The sequence below is a fragment of the Lipotes vexillifer genome, unplaced genomic scaffold (genome assembly GCF_000442215.2).
Source record: "Lipotes vexillifer unplaced genomic scaffold, Lipotes_vexillifer_v1.1 scaffold70, whole genome shotgun sequence".
Classification (NCBI taxonomy): domain Eukaryota; kingdom Metazoa; phylum Chordata; class Mammalia; order Artiodactyla; family Lipotidae; genus Lipotes; species Lipotes vexillifer.
Genome location: NW_006789896.1, coordinates 987,012 through 1,003,033, shown reverse-complemented (window position 1 = coordinate 1,003,033; position 16,022 = coordinate 987,012). Strand labels below are relative to the sequence as shown.

General features: G+C 43.7%; 1 protein-coding gene across 2 annotated transcripts in view; it reads left to right on the top strand.

The window, feature by feature from the left end:
- ZNRF1 (zinc and ring finger 1) overlaps positions 1-16,022 on the top strand; it is a 101,349-nt gene continuing 85,327 nt past the window's right edge. Inside the window, exon 1 of one of the 2 annotated variants that reach the window (XM_007462940.1) lies at positions 1-739. In XM_007462940.1, coding sequence (XP_007463002.1) covers positions 316-739 — 424 coding nt within the window. In that variant the 5' untranslated portion in view covers positions 1-315. The remainder of the gene's footprint in view (positions 740-16,022) is intronic. The other variant, XM_007462939.1, reaches the window with a different exon arrangement.

Sequence of the window (16,022 nt, the reverse complement as noted above, 5' to 3'; positions counted from 1 at the left end):
AGCGCCCCCGGCTTTCGGGGGCCCGGGGGCGGCCTGTGGCGCGCCGAGCCCGCGCCGGACTGCGCCTCTTTGGACCTTGAGGGGAAACATGCGTTTGGCTTGGATCGTTTTAAATTCTTAGTTTGGGATCCCCGCTCGCCTGCCTCTTCCACCCGCGGGTTTTCTTTTCTTTTTTTCTTTTTTTTCCTTTTTTCTTTCCCGGTCTCCTTTTTTGACTCCCTCCCCCTTTATGCTCGCCCAACCCTCCCCCCGCTGCTGAGAAGTGGGGGAGGGTCTCGGCCTCCAGGTTCCCGCCCCACCGGGGCCCGGGCGAGCATGGGGGGCAAGCAGAGCACGGCGGCCCGCTCCCGGGGCCCTTTCCCGGGGGTCTCCACCGATGACAGCGCCGTGCCCCCGCCGGGAGGGGCGCCCCAGTTTGGGCACTACCGGGCGGGCGGCGGGGCCATGGGGCTGCGCAGCCGCTCGGTCAGTTCGGTGGCGGGCATGGGCATGGACCCCAGCACGGCCGGGGGGGTGCCCTTTGGCCTCTACACCCCCGCCTCCCGGGGAACCGGCGACTCCGAGAGGGCGCCCGGCGGCGGAGGGTCGGCGTCCGACTCCACCTATGCCCACGGCAATGGTTACCAGGAGACGGGCGGCGGTCACCATAGAGACGGGATGCTGTACCTGGGCTCCCGAGCCTCGCTGGCGGATGCTCTACCTCTGCACATCGCACCCAGGTGGTTCAGCTCGCACAGTGGTGAGTCCGCGGTTGGTGGAGGCCTCAGAGGGTGGAGTGCAATCGAGGGCGCGCCGGGGCGCCCCACACCTTCGCGCGTGTGCGAAGATTTGGAGGTGGAGTGCGCAACCTGGATCTGTCTGCCTTCCCCTTGGTTTCCGAAGCCAAGGGATGAATGGGATACTCACACTCTAGAAAAGAGGCTTTCTGACAGGCTACGGAGCCGGGCGTATTAGGGCTTCAGGTGTTGGTTCACTTATGGATGCCTATTGAAGTCTCATTCACTGGCATCCCCATCCTCAGGTCTTGTCTGGCTTATAGCAAGTCGGCCTCGAAGCTTTCTTTCTGCAACTGCTGCATTGTGCTTGCCTCACCGGTAACAGAGAGAGAAGGGTCCAATTTGACCAAGCGGTGTCTCCTAAACAAAGGGTGTGAAAAAATTGGGGCCAAGTGCTGTTTGGATCAGGGCTCTTGCTCTTGCTGGGAGAGACGGGTGCCTAGTTTTGCCACCCTGCTGGAAATCTGTTTGAATTGTTTAAAGTGGAGCGGCTGTCAGGCTGCTGTCATAGACAGGTGTGGCCTGCTGGATGGAGGGCCCAGCTGGGAGCCTCCCTGGGAGGCTTTGCGGGACCAGGGCTCTGGTTACCGGTGCTGCATGCAGTAGCCTTGGCTCAATGACTCTTGCATCCCTCCATCTTTTTTCTCCCCCTCCATGCTAAGTGCTTGGTCTTCTGGGTATTCTGCATCTTTTTTTAACCAAGAGGTGACATTTTATTGCCTGGCTGTTGGCACATGTCAGGGGGAAAGGAGGATTCAAAGAACCTGGATGAATTCATTTTGTGAACTTCTGGTGACAGGTCAGCGAAAAGCTGGAGGAGGATTTCCCAGGCTCTAACAGGCAGGGCAGAAAGGCACTGCTCCGTGCTTCTGGAGGAAAACAGGTCTGTCTGCTTAGCTAACCTGAGAAGCCAGGTTAGGCTTCTAGAAAATTGGTCAGAAGGGGTGTGGGGACGTTATTTGCTAATTGGCAAGTTGCAGTGAAGAAGTTATCATATTCATACTCCTTTGGGAGACTTCAGAAAATTTAGATATTGTGTAGAAGAAAGATTGCTTTATGGAGGATTTATTTGTTGGATCACTGTTCTAGCTATTGTGAAATAGGGTAGACTTTTTGTATCTCTATTTCTGAAAACAGTCTTAATTTTTTTTTTCAATTCTTTAAAATAATTGTGAAATAATTTTTAGGGAGAATTAGTGACTAATTTAGGGTAACATTTGAAAGTGGCTTTTAATTGCTAGGATGGAATTTTTTTTTTTTTTTTTTTTTTGGCTAGGATGGAATTTTAATCCCTGAACAGACCTCTAGATATCATTGGAGCTTCTCTGACCTGCATGCATCCAACTCTGCCCTGAATGAGATGCAAGGCATGACTACCTTGGGTACTTTTAGACATTTGATCAGCTTTAGACATCTTTTTTGTTTTTTAAACATCTTTATTAGAGTATAAGTGCTTTACAGTGGTGTGTCAGTTTCTGCTTTATAACAAAGTGAATCAGTTATACATGTACATATGTCCCCATATCTCTTCCCTCTTGCATCTCCCTCCCTTAAACATCTTGAACTTAATAATATTTCTTATAAAATTTGGTCCAGAAGGAGTCAGGTGTATTTTTGAGATGATTGTAGTTAAGTTTTTAAAAGAACTGTAATTAGTGTCTGATTTTAAGCTGAAGAGTACTATAAGAAGGTTCTCAAAAAGCACAAGTAGAAATTTTGTGTTGCAAAAATGTAATCTTATAGAGGTTTCTCTGGAGAAGGAGTTCCCTTGCTTAAATTTCTTGTCTGTCTCTTACTAGAAACGTCTTTTTCCTTATTCCACCACCAAGTTCCATGCTGGAGCTGTGAGCTTAAAATTGGATTCCAAAACAGACTCCTCAGCTATAAAACCTCAAGTTTTTTTAATCTAGTTGTAGTGAGGTTAGGAAGAGCCACTGAACCAGCGACTACAGGAAAAGTTGGAGCATATTAAATCCCTTGAGGGATTAATATTAAAATGTGGGGGGCGCTGTTAATATTTTGGGTAATATAGTTGTTATAGGACCATCCTGTCCTTTTGCAGGACATTGAACATACCTGGCCCTGCTCACTCAATACTCCCACAAATTTCAAAGTGCTCTTGGTGGGGGCAGGGTATCGCCTGATTGAGAACCACCTCCTTAGGGATTTGTTGTTTTATTCAAATAATTAGTTTTTCCTGTGCAGCTCATTTGAGAGGAACTTTGATATTTCCGCTCTTCTGCAATGGTGGTTCTATCTCACCTTCTGCAACAGGCCACAGGCTCCTCCTTCCAGGACATCCCCTTCCTCTCTTGTTTGTTGCTGTAAGAAGAGAAATTTTGGAGCCTTGGGGAAGGTCCCAGCAGTTTTCACTCTTCTGTCTTAAGAGTAGAAGAGTGGGGATTTCAGTGCACAATTGACTGGGTGCCTGGAAGTTGATGTGATGTCGTTGCTTGTGTTTTCAAGGTGCTTTTGGAACTCTTCATGGGCGCAGAAAACAGCTGTCAGTGAAATAAGTGGGGGAGTTCAGTGAGCTAGAGGCTTCCTCAAAGGGAGCGAGCTGTTGTTATGTCAGGAGGTAGAATACTGGGGTCTCAGCTCCTCCTTGGAGAAGCTGTGACCTTGGACGAGACACCTCACCTCTCTTGAGCCTTGTCTTTGTTATTTTTAAAATACAAATACAGCCAGCCTGTAAAATTTAAAATACAAATACAGCCAGCCTGTAAAAGTTGCTGCCCAAATGCTGCGAGGATACACACAGTCACATTTGCCTTCTCTGGGCTGTGACCCTTGCACGCCCTATTTCCTTTGCCTGGAATGCTTTTCCTTCCATTCCGCCCAGGGATAGCCGTTTATGATCCCTTAGGGCTCAACTTAAATTCCTCCTTAGAGACCACTCTTAAAAATTGGTTCCCTCCTGTCAGTCTCTCCGGTCACTCACCTGTTACCTTAATAGCACTTAACACATTGTATTTATCCATTTACTCTTTCTGTTTAAGTTGACTAAATTTTAAGCTCCATGAGGGGAAGACTGTGCCTCTTGATCACTGTTGTAACTCCTGCACTCCATGTGCCAGGCACAAATATTTGTTGAGTGAATGAATTAGAGTGCCGTATGTTCATCGGCTCATTTAATCATCACTATAACTCTAGGAGGTAAAATGTTTTAATTCCCATTTTACAGGTGAAGAAACTGAGGTGTAAAGGGAGGTTAAGGAACCTACACAAGGCCAGATAGCTAATAGGTGGCAGAGTTGGGATTGACATGCAGGTCTGCCAGCATCAGAATCCACCTGGTCTCTTAGCCACTACCCTCTACTGCCTCTCAACCTAAAACATGAGGAAGCTGGATAGCGTCGTGGAAATTGCACTGCTTGCGTGTCAGAGGGCTAGGCTCCTCTCCCGGTTGGGCTGCTAGTTAACTGCCTGTCTTGTGACCTTGTGCAAGTGAGTCATTTAGCCTCAGAGTCACCATTTCTCCACCTGTAAGATGGAGATGATACCTTGTAAGATGGAGATGCTTACCTTGCCGGGTCGCTGTTGTGGTCTCATGAGATGGTGTTTACAAAAGCCAAATAACATAGAAATGGGAAGTGGTATTCTTACAGGGACACTTCTAGAGTTCTCTGCCTTCTTTCATCTCTTCAGAAGTTGCTGGACAGAGAGATTTAGGATCGTGTGATACTGCAAGAAACCAGGTTTTGTGTTAAAGCTTGGATAATGGTAAAATTTATACGCTTTATCACTTAGGTAACTATGTAGGTAGTTTAATATGTGGAAATCATATTCATTTATGAAGTTTTTCAATGTATTTATTACAAAACGTATTTAATTAGAAGACTATCTCCACCAATAATATTTGTGTGTGCGTGCCAGTGAAAGACGCACACATGCGCACACATGCACACATGCACGCAACAAGAAACAGCATTTAGAATTAGAGAAGTTTTAGTTTTCACTTCAAATAACAGATGACTACTCCCTTGCCTTTTTTTTTTTTTTTTTTTTTTGGCTAGGATGGAATTTTAATCCCTGAACAGACCTCTAGATATCATTGGAGCTTCTCTGACCTGCATGCATCCAACTCTGCCCTGAATGAGATGCAAGGCATGACTACCTTGGGTACTTTTAGACATTTGATCAGCTTTAGACATCTTTTTTGTTTTTTAAACATCTTTATTAGAGTATAAGTGCTTTACAGTGGTGTGTCAGTTTCTGCTTTATAACAAAGTGAATCAGTTATACATGTACATATGTCCCCATATCTCTTCCCTCTTGCATCTCCCTCCCTTAAACATCTTGAACTTAATAATATTTCTTATAAAATTTGGTCCAGAAGGAGTCAGGTGTATTTTTGAGATGATTGTAGTTAAGTTTTTAAAAGAACTGTAATTAGTGTCTGATTTTAAGCTGAAGAGTACTATAAGAAGGTTCTCAAAAAGCACAAGTAGAAATTTTGTGTTGCAAAAATGTAATCTTATAGAGGTTTCTCTGGAGAAGGAGTTCCCTTGCTTAAATTTCTTGTCTGTCTCTTACTAGAAACGTCTTTTTCCTTATTCCACCACCAAGTTCCATGCTGGAGCTGTGAGCTTAAAATTGGATTCCAAAACAGACTCCTCAGCTATAAAACCTCAAGTTTTTTTAATCTAGTTGTAGTGAGGTTAGGAAGAGCCACTGAACCAGCGACTACAGGAAAAGTTGGAGCATATTAAATCCCTTGAGGGATTAATATTAAAATGTGGGGGGCGCTGTTAATATTTTGGGTAATATAGTTGTTATAGGACCATCCTGTCCTTTTGCAGGACATTGAACATACCTGGCCCTGCTCACTCAATACTCCCACAAATTTCAAAGTGCTCTTGGTGGGGGCAGGGTATCGCCTGATTGAGAACCACCTCCTTAGGGATTTGTTGTTTTATTCAAATAATTAGTTTTTCCTGTGCAGCTCATTTGAGAGGAACTTTGATATTTCCGCTCTTCTGCAATGGTGGTTCTATCTCACCTTCTGCAACAGGCCACAGGCTCCTCCTTCCAGGACATCCCCTTCCTCTCTTGTTTGTTGCTGTAAGAAGAGAAATTTTGGAGCCTTGGGGAAGGTCCCAGCAGTTTTCACTCTTCTGTCTTAAGAGTAGAAGAGTGGGGATTTCAGTGCACAATTGACTGGGTGCCTGGAAGTTGATGTGATGTCGTTGCTTGTGTTTTCAAGGTGCTTTTGGAACTCTTCATGGGCGCAGAAAACAGCTGTCAGTGAAATAAGTGGGGGAGTTCAGTGAGCTAGAGGCTTCCTCAAAGGGAGCGAGCTGTTGTTATGTCAGGAGGTAGAATACTGGGGTCTCAGCTCCTCCTTGGAGAAGCTGTGACCTTGGACGAGACACCTCACCTCTCTTGAGCCTTGTCTTTGTTATTTTTAAAATACAAATACAGCCAGCCTGTAAAATTTAAAATACAAATACAGCCAGCCTGTAAAAGTTGCTGCCCAAATGCTGCGAGGATACACACAGTCACATTTGCCTTCTCTGGGCTGTGACCCTTGCACGCCCTATTTCCTTTGCCTGGAATGCTTTTCCTTCCATTCCGCCCAGGGATAGCCGTTTATGATCCCTTAGGGCTCAACTTAAATTCCTCCTTAGAGACCACTCTTAAAAATTGGTTCCCTCCTGTCAGTCTCTCCGGTCACTCACCTGTTACCTTAATAGCACTTAACACATTGTATTTATCCATTTACTCTTTCTGTTTAAGTTGACTAAATTTTAAGCTCCATGAGGGGAAGACTGTGCCTCTTGATCACTGTTGTAACTCCTGCACTCCATGTGCCAGGCACAAATATTTGTTGAGTGAATGAATTAGAGTGCCGTATGTTCATCGGCTCATTTAATCATCACTATAACTCTAGGAGGTAAAATGTTTTAATTCCCATTTTACAGGTGAAGAAACTGAGGTGTAAAGGGAGGTTAAGGAACCTACACAAGGCCAGATAGCTAATAGGTGGCAGAGTTGGGATTGACATGCAGGTCTGCCAGCATCAGAATCCACCTGGTCTCTTAGCCACTACCCTCTACTGCCTCTCAACCTAAAACATGAGGAAGCTGGATAGCGTCGTGGAAATTGCACTGCTTGCGTGTCAGAGGGCTAGGCTCCTCTCCCGGTTGGGCTGCTAGTTAACTGCCTGTCTTGTGACCTTGTGCAAGTGAGTCATTTAGCCTCAGAGTCACCATTTCTCCACCTGTAAGATGGAGATGATACCTTGTAAGATGGAGATGCTTACCTTGCCGGGTCGCTGTTGTGGTCTCATGAGATGGTGTTTACAAAAGCCAAATAACATAGAAATGGGAAGTGGTATTCTTACAGGGACACTTCTAGAGTTCTCTGCCTTCTTTCATCTCTTCAGAAGGTGCTGGACAGAGAGATTTAGGATCGTGTGACCTCTTTCCCCGAAATGGAAGCTAGTGTTCTCTACTGAAATCTGACCTGTATTGAGGGGGCCGTCCATAATAAGAATGCCACTTGAGAAGAGCTGCTATATAGAATCCGAGTAGAGTCCCTTCTTTTCCACATAAAATGCGATTTGCTATAAGGTGTTTAACTCCTAATGGTTGGGTGGTATTCTGGAGGTCTGGTCATCCATTTGTACTCCTGTTTATCTCAGAATACAGATTTTTAGATGTGGGGGAAAAAATATAGAGGCTCCACCATGTTGGAAGGGAGAGGTTGCCTGTTTCCTGGGCCCTAATATAAAATGGCTGGTCATTGAGGTCTCCCTTCAACTTCTTAGTCAGATGCGTGTATACACGTGCATGTGCAGAAAACTAAACTGTTCTCTGTTGTTACCAAGCCATCAACAGGGGCTGATAGATGGTGACTTTTTGGTAAGTCTTTGAACGTGCCAGCAGGATATCTCATGGGTTCTATTTTGCTGCCACTGTAGGGTTCTCAAGTGATTTAATTCTCTCTGTTCTTAAATAATTAGGGAGAGTTGCCAATTCCATCGGAGTGGATCAGAAAGCCTCTTTGTGCCTCACTGTAGGTGTGCTAGGTGTAATGGTCCTCTCCATAGTTTCTGGAAAAGGAAAAGCATTCTGTGGCCTCCAAATAGCATGATGGGTCCCTGCCCTGCAGAAGTTTTATTCTTAATGAAGACTGGGTTTTCTTGGAAGACTTTTTAAAAAGCAGAGTTTTTTAGCTCTCTATTACCATGAGGGCTTATTTTCTATAAAAGGATAAAGCAGTTCCCTTGAGGAGAAGATCGTTTCTTGAAGGTCACAGTTAATTCTCCCTCACTGGGGTTTGAAAGGTGTTGCAAGAAACAGTGGTTTCATTCTTAAAGGGTGTGTTTTATGGGATGTGGACATTTTGCCATTAAACGAAGACACATCCCAACTAGGTCACGAGGAATACTCTCTGAGCCAAGCCACTCTTTACCAGAAATGCAATTCCAGTTCCTTTTGGGGAAAGGAACATGCTTTGTATTTGACAGATGTGACATTCAACCCAAGCTTATTGGGCACCTACATTTTAGCAAACCCAATTTTAAAACTAAACTTCAATTTTGACAGTTTCAAAATTGGAAAAAAGTCATAGGGAAGTGGTGGTAACTTAAGCTCTTGGTTTTGCTCTTACTAACCCTTAAGTAGGGGGTGTTTTTAATGACTGGGTCACTGAGGCTGAGGTACCAAAATCTTGAAGTTAGTCCAAAACCTAAATGCTTTTCCCCATCTTTTAGAATGATGGATGTGTACACATTTCCATTTGTTTCTTTTCCAAGCTTTGCCACGGCCTTGTCTCAGTCAAATGGTTCCTAGTGATTACGGTGGGTGTAGGCTTGAGTATGAGAATGGACTTCTCACAGGCCTGGCAGTTTTCACCTCTGAATCTTATTTCCTCATAAGAACACAGGTTTATCCTTGAAATCAACAGTTGGGTTCCTGATTTTGATAGGCTAAATGGATGAGGGGTGAATGGCCTGAGGACCAACCCTCAAGTGCGAAGCAAATAAAGAACCAGATTTAATCTGAAAGCCGCAGCTGGGGTACTTTGCAGGCTGATGAGGCTTGTTTACCTTGAGATCTCCCTCGAGTTGTTGGAATTGAGAGTACAGCCTTCCTCTGTTGGGAGTAAAGAGGAAGGAGGAATTCGCTGTGCCCCCGTAAAGTAAGAGGAGGCATGGCAAGAATTTATGGTGCACTCCCGGATCTGTAAGGAGAAGGAGGCAGATGGAGACAAGAGCTCTCCTGATCTCTCTGAATGGTTCAAAGGGTTTTCAAGCTTGACTCTGTCCAGTATTCTCTAGGGTCTCATTAACAATGCAGAGGACAGGAGCCCACTCCCAGAGTTCAGTAGAATCTGAATTTGTAACAAATGATTCTACAAATGTAGTCAGAATACCGTCTATATCTGAAGTGCACCCCTACCATGGATTTAACTTTTCTCTCCATAAACAGAGAGAAAGAACTCTGAATTCTTTTCTCATGCCTTCATTAGCATCACTTTCAGTATCACTAAACTAGTCAGATATTTCCCAGGCAGAATCCATACAAATCTTCTTTTCTATTGCTCCCAGAGGGTAGATCCACCCAGCAAGAGCATTGTTCATTCTTTGGCTGTTTTCTTTTACATGGTACTAAGCATTTTTCTCCTACAGATAGGCCTGAGCCAATCTGCCTTGGTCCCGAGTTGCTCCGAACAGAAGGTAGTTGTGGCAGCGTCCCCTATCCTTGTGCTACAGAAGGGCTTCCTGAGTTACATCCTCTTTCTTACATCCCCAGCCAGGCAGCTAGACAAGTACAAGATCTCAGGATGAATCCAGACTTTAAAGTGGACAAAATACCCTTTTTTTTTTTTTTTTTTTTTTTTTAGCTGACTGAAAGTGTGAGACTTTGTGTGTGTGTGTGTGGAGATCTGTTGAGCTAAGATATTCATTTATTCAACTGAGATTGAGTGCTTCCAGTATACCCGAACCTGTGCTAGGTGCTGGGAATGTATATTTATTAGGAAGGTGATTGGCATTACTTTGTTCTTTCTAAGAATTTTTGCTTCCCTACTCCTTTAAGAGAAAGTCTGAATATTGCAGCTTGTGGAAGATTCTACCTTCTTCATCAGTTCCTCTGTTGAATAAACAAATTCAGGCGCTTGTCCATGACGCTGCTACATGGATGATCTCCTCTCTGCTCTTCACCCACGTTATTCCTTGTTAACTAAATCCTCTATCTGGGCTGGGACAGGTGATCTTTTCTTTGTGGTTCCAGTCAAGTGCCTGGTAAGAAGAAATTCCTCATATGTGCCAATATAAATGGTCCTCTTATCTTCCCGATGAAAATATCAAAAGAAAAACTGTTTTTTCATTATCTTTGACTTCAGTATCTTTGTCATCCGTAGAGCCACTTTTCTTTCTGGTCACTGAATACTGTTTTCTAGAAGCCTGATCCACCGCCTTTTAAACCCAGCTCTCTAAAATTTATCCCAGGCCAAAATGTACATAAGGAAATGTAAGAGTTTTCCTCCTTGGTCTTGTGTTTGTCTCTGAGCTCCACGACATTGACACTTTAGTGCTGTTTTAAGTCATTTTTAAAGCCTTGTTTATAATAGGCAGCAGTAGTGACTGAAATGTCATTTCCCCCCTGGAATAATTATTAAATCTGTGTTATAGTTGAGTATTTTTTTGCCCAAAGTACAGAATTCAGGGAAATGTTCCATGCTGAAAGACTTTATGCAGACTTTGGCTGTAAGGTAATACCTTACTCTCTGAAGGATAATCTTTGGAGAAACCCCTCGTTACATTTTGGCATATGTGGTCCTTGTGGTCTTGGTGAATTAGACTTGGCATAGCATGTCTCCAGCTTGCTTTTTGGTAGTACTTTCAGCCCTCTACAAAGTGTAATTAAGTAAGCCATGCTTCAAAAGGAGTTGTTCTGAAATTAGTCACCTCCATACTGCACAGTATCTTTTAAGGTCAAAGTTGATTTATTATGTGCGGGAGAAACTTAAATCTAGAGTCAATCCAGATGATCTGAGACAGAGGTAGGAGGAGAATGCAGGACTGAGACTCCAGGACTCCGGCCAGCTTGGTCATTTTGCCCATATTTCTCCAGTCTCTGGAGATCTTTTCATTTGTTTCCCTCTCAAATACCACGCTCCCCCCCGCCCCCCCGCACTGAGAAGGTACTTTTCCTTAGAGAAAAACTAAGAAATATTAAGACTCTTTTTATCTTGATGCCTGCTTAAGTACTCCAGGAATCCTACAGGGATTTGAGGGAGCCCTTGGGATTCCAGCCTAAACCAATGAAATACTTGGGCTACCATAAATACAAGTGAGCTTTCTGTAATCTTGGTCTATTCGGGCCTCTCACTGTTGCGCCCTCTCCCGTTGCGGAGCACAGGCTCCGGACGCGCAGGCTCAGCGGCCATGGTTCACGGGCCCAGCCGCTCCGTGGCATGTGGGATCTTCCCGGACCGGGGCACGAACCCGCGTCCCCTGCACCGGCAGGCAGACTCCCAACCACTAGCGCCATCAGGGAAGCCCCCATACACACTTTTAATGCCCCCAGAGGCACAGCACCATCTAAGTCAGCTTTTCAAAGAAACTTTGTGGTAACACTGCTCACTACTGTGATAAGCATTACAAAGTATGACATGTATTATTAGATTTCCTCAATCCTGGTCAGCAATGGCTAAAACATTCATAACTATTGCAGCCAGCCCCGGCGAACTCTGGTAAGTCCAAGGCCTATGCCCAGGGCTGGCTTGCAAGTTAGCTGCCTTCCATCTTAATATCTGATGAGCCCAGTCTTGTTGGCTGAGTTTAATGCGTCCATTTCCTACCTCCTCTCAGCCCAGAGGCCAAATGCAATGTAAAAGGATAGTGAATCTAGGCATCTCCAGCATTTTGAGGTGTAGGAATCTCCTATGAAGTGACAGACCTTTGAGAAATAGTATTATGAGCTGTTCTGTTTTTGCTGTGACTTTGGAAAACCTTTGGATTCTTCTACTGAACATTTGTTTGAAAAAAAAAATCTTTTTGATGAAACAGTGGAGTCAGAAAGCAGCCACTCCTTCTCATAATAGCATTTCTCACCAGGGGAATTTTTGGTAGCTTTTGGAGGAGGGTTTTGAGTAGGTTGTGGAAGATAAATCCCTCGGTTGAACATAACCAAAGGCTGCCATAGCAGAACTCTGGTGCTTTCCGTGCTGACAGCAAGCCCTGAATTCAAAGTGCAGGACAGCAGAATAGAATAGGGAGGGCTGTGCTCAGTGAACTGTCGCAGTAGCATGACCAATGAGACTGGAGTTTCAGCATTCAAACTCAGTTCATTAAAACACGATTGTAGTGTAAAAGGATCATGAAATGGAGGCCCTGGGTCAGAGGGCCCAAGGCCATTTACAAGAACAACATCATATTTCTGGATTAAGGGATGGCTGCAGGCCTAACGATGAGAATATAAGAGCCACGAGTGTGCCTCCTTTTTCCATATTGTGAAATGGTGGCATGGTGCTTGGCACTGACTGTGGGACTACCTCACATAGAGAGGATTCTACAGAGTCTGTGCTCTGAAGAATTTAGGTCTAATAAAGCACTTAGAATGACCCCCAAAGTGAACAGTTCACCCAGTGTCTTTATAGGATGGTGAAAAGGGCATGCTGGAGATACTTAGAGTTTAGAACAAGCCAGGATTATAATACCAACATCCAAAATGCCTGTCCCCTGGGTTTCCCTGGTGGCTCAGTGGTTAAGAATCTGCCTGCCAATGCAGGGGAACACGGGTTCGAGCCCTGGCCTGGGAAGATCCCACATGCTGCAGAGCAACTAACCCTGTGAGCCACAGCTCCTGAGCCTGTGTGCCACAACTACTGAAGCCTGCCCTCCTGGAGCCCGTGCTCTGCAACAAGAGAAGCCACTGCGGTGAGAAGGCTGCACACTGCAAGGAAAAGTAGCCCCTGCTCACCGCAACTAGAGAGAGCCCGCGTGCAGCAATGAAGACCCAATGCAGCCAAAAATAAAATTAAAAAAATAAAAGCCTGTCCTCAGCCTCTCTGCCTGCCGGAAACTGAGTTTTCACTGTTTGCAACTTCAGTGACTTAAGTACTTCTTAGGTCCTCATGTCTGAGCCACGTCTTACGTAAGCTACAGACAGAGGAAAGTCTAAAAGGTTATTACAACTGTTGAGATTTGCTTTCCTTTGGAAAGTCATAGTTGTGTCCATTCTGTGTTTTCCTGGCTTTGTACTTTTCTTCAAAGCCTCTTACCAGTTCCAAGTCTCCAGAGCTCAATAAAGGGGAACAGGAAGCCAGCGTTTGATGCCTAAGAGCCAGCAATAACTAAGAGAAAAGGGCAGAAGCATGGAACTGGGAGGGGGAGTTCTGGGCCTTGAAGGTATCCAGGTCTCTAGGATTATAGATACATCCTGCAGAGATGACTTTAACCAACTTCTTCAAACAAGAAAAAAGCAATAGGAACCTCTGTTCTGAGAGGACAAATTTCTCTTAGGTTGTATAGTGGAGGCTCAACATTTTTAATTGATGGCATAATTACAAAGTATCTTTTGCATAAGAAGTTCAAAACAATTAAGAAAAAAGTGATTATCACTTTTATAAAAGAGCAGGAATAACTTTCCTCTCTTTTCCCTGAGGGTCCCCAGGGTACATCTTGTCATGGGATCCAAGCTGGATCCTGACCCTTCCTTTTCCTGTCCATTCACATTTATTAGATGAACTCTATAAAGTTTCAGTCCTGTGACTATAAGATGGGAGGGTCACAGGGGTTTGTGCTATTTCAGTTTTGGTTTCACTTGCACATTTTAGGAAATCACATAGTGGTGTGACTCTGAATAGGAGTTCTTGTCTCTTGGAATCTTCTCAAAAAATGAACTATTTCAGGCATGCAAAAGAGATAATGTACTTACCTACCAAGCAGATTAATATTGGGTTAGCCAAAAAGTTCATTCGGGGTTTCCCATAACATCTTATAACTAGAACATTGCAGATGTAATTGTATGGAGCTCGCTCAATTCCTATTTTTCTCCTTCCCTTCCCAAAAGTAACCACTGCCCTGACTCTCCTGTTGATCATCCTGTATGTGTGCATACTTTTCACTGCCTGTTTCTATCCAAAACAGTATTTAACTTATGTAAACTTTATAATGTCTCTATCCTTTCATATCTGTCTATAGATATAACTCAGAATGGATTTGAGATCTGTAAATCCATTGTACTATTTGCTGCTATAACATATTCATTTTTGCTGCTCTACTCTATTGTAAGAATATATCACAGATATCACCATTTATCAATCCATTCTCATCAGTGGATATTAAAGTTATTTTCAGTTACTTCGAGAATGTTTTGCTGTTTCCTTGTATACTTGAATGAGAGTTTTTCTAGAGTACATCCTTAGTCTTGAGAAAGCTGGGTCACAGGCTCATATATATACCTTCAACTCTTGATTAAATATTGCCCAGTAGGTTGCCAATGTGCTTGTACCAATTTATACTCCCCAAATAGCATATTTTCACATGTTACATGTTCTTGCCAAAACTTGATATTGTCATACTTGAATTTTTGGCAAGTTCTGGTGAGTGTGAAATGGTATATCGTTGTGATTTTTGTTATTTATATACTTGATATAATACATATTTACATATAATTAATATACTGATGTATATTTAGTCATCATCCTTGTACATGTCTTTTATCCATGTTTATATTGGATGGTTCATCCTTTTCTTACTAGTTTGTATGAATTTGTGTTTTTCTTTCATTTTGTTTCCAGATATACATCTGTATATCCCAGTTTGTGGGTTATCTCTTTATTCTCCTTGCGATTTCTTACAGTTAACTTACCTTTAATATAATTGAATATTCCAGTGTTTTCCCTAATGGCTTGTGCATTTTGTGTCCTAAGAAAGATTTTTCTTTCCCTGAGGTCGTAAAGATTATTGTCTTATATTTTCTTCTAAAAGTTTTTAAATTTTGCCTTTCATATTTGAGTCCTTAATCTATGGAGAATTAAATTGTTTGAATGGAGTAAGATAAGGATATATTTTCCTTCTTCCATATGAATAACCAGCTCTCCCAGCAGCAGTTGAGGAATGGTAAAGTCTTTTCCTACTGATTTGCAAAGCTGTCTCTATCAAGTTTCAAGATACCTCTATCGGGCTTCCCTGGTGGTGCAGTGGTTGAGAGTCCGCCTGCTGATGCGCGGGACATGGGTTCGTGCCCCGGTCCGGGAAGATCCCACATGCCGCGGAGCGTCTGGGCCTGTGAGCCATGGCCGCTGGGCCTGCGCATCCGGAGCCTGTGCTCCGCAACGGGAGAGGCCACGGCAGTGGGAGGCCCGCATACCGGGAAAAAAAAAAAAAAAGATACCTCTATCAAAATATCAAGTTTCCTTCCAGGCATGGATTTGTTCCTGGGATTTTTGTTCTGTCCCATTGGTCAAGTTGTCTATCCTTGTGCTCATACTTTCTTAATTACTATAGTTTTGTCTTGCTGTGTAGAAGGGCAAATCCTTTCATATTGTTATTTATTCTCTTTCAAAGCTGTGTTGTCTAAATAAAGCTTTCTAGGGACAAATAAGGGAATCCAGATAGAATCAACAAAATGAAGTACAGAGTACCAGGAACTGCTCTGTTTATAGCTGTTTTTTTTTTGCAGTACGCAGGCCTCTCACTGCTGTGGCCTCTTCTGTTGTGGAGCACAGGCTCCAGACGCGCAGGCTCAGCGGCCATGGCTCACAGGCCCAGCCGCTCCGCGGCATGTGGGATCTTCCCGGACCGGGGCACGAACCCATGTCCCCTGCATCGGCAGGCGGACTCTCAACCACTGCGCCACCAGGGAAGCCCTATAGCTGTTATTCTTAATGAGGACATCTGGCAAACCGACCCTAATGGACAGTTTCGCATTTTTTCCCCTACTATATTGCACAAACAGTAACATTTCCCCATGTCTTTGTATTGCAAACAGCAGAATAAACAGTTCTGTATGTTACAGATAACAACAATAAAACAACAGAAACTGCTTAGCTATTTTTGGCGCTTTTTGCTTCCAGATAAATTTAAAAATCAGCTTTGTCAACTTCTATGGGGGAAAAACTGTTAGGATATTTACTGGAGTTTTATGTTGAGTTTATCAATTGCCATCTTATAAAATTGGGTGTACCCGTGAACCTGATGGGAACGGACTTACAGATGTAAGAATAAATTTTTTTTACATTTTTAAAAACTTTGAAATAATTTCAGACTTACAGAAAAGTTGCAAA